The 3147-nt window shown below is 46.7% G+C and overlaps 1 protein-coding gene across 5 annotated transcripts in view; it reads left to right on the top strand.

Annotated features, from left to right (window-relative positions):
- CPED1 (cadherin like and PC-esterase domain containing 1) overlaps positions 1-3147 on the top strand; it is a 288777-nt gene continuing 285630 nt past the window's right edge. For all 5 annotated transcript variants that reach the window (XM_080936442.1, XM_080936443.1, XM_080936441.1 and 2 more), the window contains exon 1: positions 1-1149. In XM_080936442.1, the coding sequence (XP_080792568.1) occupies positions 901-1149 (249 nt within the window). In that variant the 5' untranslated portion in view covers positions 1-900. The remainder of the gene's footprint in view (positions 1150-3147) is intronic.

Here is a 3147-nt window from a genome sequence, read left to right on the forward strand (position 1 = left end):
CGGCCCTGTGGTGTGCAGCTGGCACGCGCGTGTCCCCGCGTGTCTGCCCGCGTGTGTCTGTGCAAGAGAGTGCGATGAAGTGGAGTCCTACGCCTGGGTGCCTCCTTCCAAGTGATTTTGATCAGCAACCCATTAGGGGATCATGAGAAGAAGAAAAAACCTGGCTAAAAGGATGAAAACCGAGTAAGCACGCAGAACTTTGAACTTGGAACGGGATGAGACCAAACGCAAGCAAAACCCTGCCGGTAACCACACACATCCAAACTGCTTACCCCTCCCCACCCCACCCCCTTTTAATGTTGAAAGCCGCGAGTGCTAACAGCGGAGTGGCAATTTAAAACTGAAGCAAAGGGAGAAGTTCTGCAGCGTAGAAGGCTGGGAGCCGGGTGGCTTTAAAACCCTAGGGGAAATGAGGAGCTGCTAGGACAACCTGGCCGGCGCCCAGCTGTGCAACAGGCAGCTCGCGTTAAATCCGCTGCGTCTTCGCCTTCGGGGCTGCTTTCTGCCTTCAGACCCACTTTTACTGGGCTTTCCTTTTTGCCCCTAAAGAAGAGAGAAGCCGAGCTCCAGAGTTTAAGGATGTTATGGACGTAAGACAGTACCGGAAGGAACTCTTGGCAGCGGGGGATGCATTTGGATGATTTCTTACAACTATCTTTATTTTGACATCTTAAAAAAAAAAAAAAAAAGAACAGAAACTCAGGCCGCTCACGTCTTACTGTCCTTCACGGAAGGGCTATGTTAACCACCTCTGAGAGCCATGAATCTTTGGCATGAACTTTGGGAAAGTTCTCGAGTGGAAATGGGGCGAACTTGATTGGGATTGCGCGAAAAGAAGACAGATGTGTGCTTTTTTCATACCGACGACGTGGCCAGGGGCCAAGTGAACCTGGACTGGTCATGGTCTGTCGACCTGGGTTCCTTTGTCGCCGGCGCTTTTGCCCCCGACCTTTCCTGGTGGGTTTGGTGGTGGCGATCTGTCTGTTTTACCAGACCCTGACACTCAGAGGGACTAAGAAGGTTACAGCAGAGGTCTCTGGGACTGTCCCGCACACCCCCTCTCAAACGCAGACTAGCAGATGTGCAGAAGGACACCCGCAGGACAAACGGTGCTTCCTCCTCTCTGCCAATGCCCAGGAAATCAGGAAGGTAAGTCTGAGGTTAGGCTGGCGGGCTGCGGTCGGTCGGCCTGGCTCTCCTTTCTGCAAAACTAAAATTAACTTCCATGAGGTCGGAAAGGGAACTAGAGTGTAAACAGCCCAGGATGACCTGGTGACTGGGAGATGTTTTACATAAGAGCTAAACTTCCTAAAGCTACAGAGTTCTGCCCTTTGTCTTTGGGAGGCTGCTTTCACTCTCAGGTGAAAGAAAATAGCTTCTAAAATGCCAGAAGTTTAAGAGAGCTGAGGATTTATACATCAGAAACAAAAGCCAGTTTTAAAACCATGAAAGAAAGACAAAAAAAAAAAAATCCTGTATCCCGTTCCTTGAATCCAGGAGTATGGATGCTAAGACTCCCAAGTTCAAGGATTCCTCCAGAACTCCATCTCGAGACCTGCTAAATTGGTTCTGAATTGGTGACTGCGTTTCTAAACTATTGTGCTCATTTCTGAAGAATTTAAAATAATAGTACTATAGGTTTCTACAGATAATGGACATGCTGTTTAGTTGTTAATAGAATTAGCAGAACACTAGTCTCCTATTGGCTCCATACCTAGACTCCAAGCACTCAGGGGACAGAGGCAGCAAAATTAAACCACGGCAGTCCAGCCTGCTCTACGGGAAGAGCTCTGGGCCTGCCTGTGGTAAGTAGTGAGGCATTTTTTAAGTGTGCGTTTATGCTTGGCGTGGTGGACTCCCTATAATCCTGTACTAGAAAGGCAGAGATGGGGCGGGCAGAGGTTCAAGGCCAGCCTAGGCTAACTGTATTGTAAGTCTGAGTCCAGCCTGGGCTACACTAGACACTGTTCAGAAAAGAAAGAAAAAAAGGAAGAAGGAAAGAAGGAAGGATGGAAGGAAGGAAAGAAGGAAGGATGGAAGGAAGGAAAGAAGGAAGGAAAGAAGGAAGGAAAGAAGGAAAGATGGAAGAGAAAGGGGAAACAAAAAGTTAGAGAAAAAGAAATCATTCTGCATTTATACTGTGTTGGGGGGATAGTTTTACTATTTTTACTTGTAACGTGTAGGGAACAACACAAATCCAGAAAACATAACAATGTCTGTTGCAGTACTGCACTCTGTTCAGGCCTGTCAGTCAAATGTAGGCCTCTCGCTGCCAACTATAAAGAGGAAAAATGATTAAAAAAAAAAAAACTAATTATTTGAGAAGTTGTGATGGAAAACCCACCGAATTGATAGCACTTAGAGTGTTACCCAGGAAGATGCCTTTGGGATGGGCAGGGGGTGCCTTTTATTTATGTAGACTGAGGGGGAGTTTCGGAGCCAGCACTTAGAGCAGAACTTTGGGAGCATGGCTGCTGTGGTCAGAACCGACACTTCGGAGGACTCCGTGGGTAGGGTCACTGTTAACTAACACAAGTGGGCTGTCACTGAAGGATGCTCAAGCGGTCGCCATGGCTACTGGGATGCTCTGCAGCACCCCCCAGAAGTCAGTCTGCTTGGTCCCTGCCACAGTGTATGCCCTAAATAAGAACAAACTCAACTCGGGCCTGATCATCTCCAAAGCCACAACTTGAAGAACCCAGACCGAATCTCAGCGGAGACGCTGAGCACTTGGAGACCTGCCAGGGGAGTGTAACTATTCCTTAGTAAGCAAAAGTATGAAGCTCATGTTGACTCACAGACAGATAAAATAATGGCAGATGACAAGGGCAGAGCCATCTTTAAAGGAAGCTTCAGCTCACGCTATGAAGCAATCTCTAGAGGCTATGAAATCATGGAAGAGTATACTTTTCTGTTAGTTTATACGACTATAACTTTCCTTTTTATTAACTTTCTTGAACACTTCGAATTTATGACAGATGTGACCAGATTTTGAAGCTTCTTCTTCATTTTAAAGCTGCCGTCTGGTGGTTTGTAATTGCAACGTCCTTTAAAAACAGAGGAGGGTACATCTTCCTTTAAATACTTGAATGTTTTCCACGAAACTTAGATGGAAATGTTTTATTAGTTAGCTTTTGCCTCCTCGAC

This window comes from Micromys minutus, assembly GCF_963924665.1.
Source record: "Micromys minutus genome assembly, chromosome: 23".
Taxonomy (NCBI): Eukaryota; Metazoa; Chordata; class Mammalia; order Rodentia; family Muridae; genus Micromys; species Micromys minutus.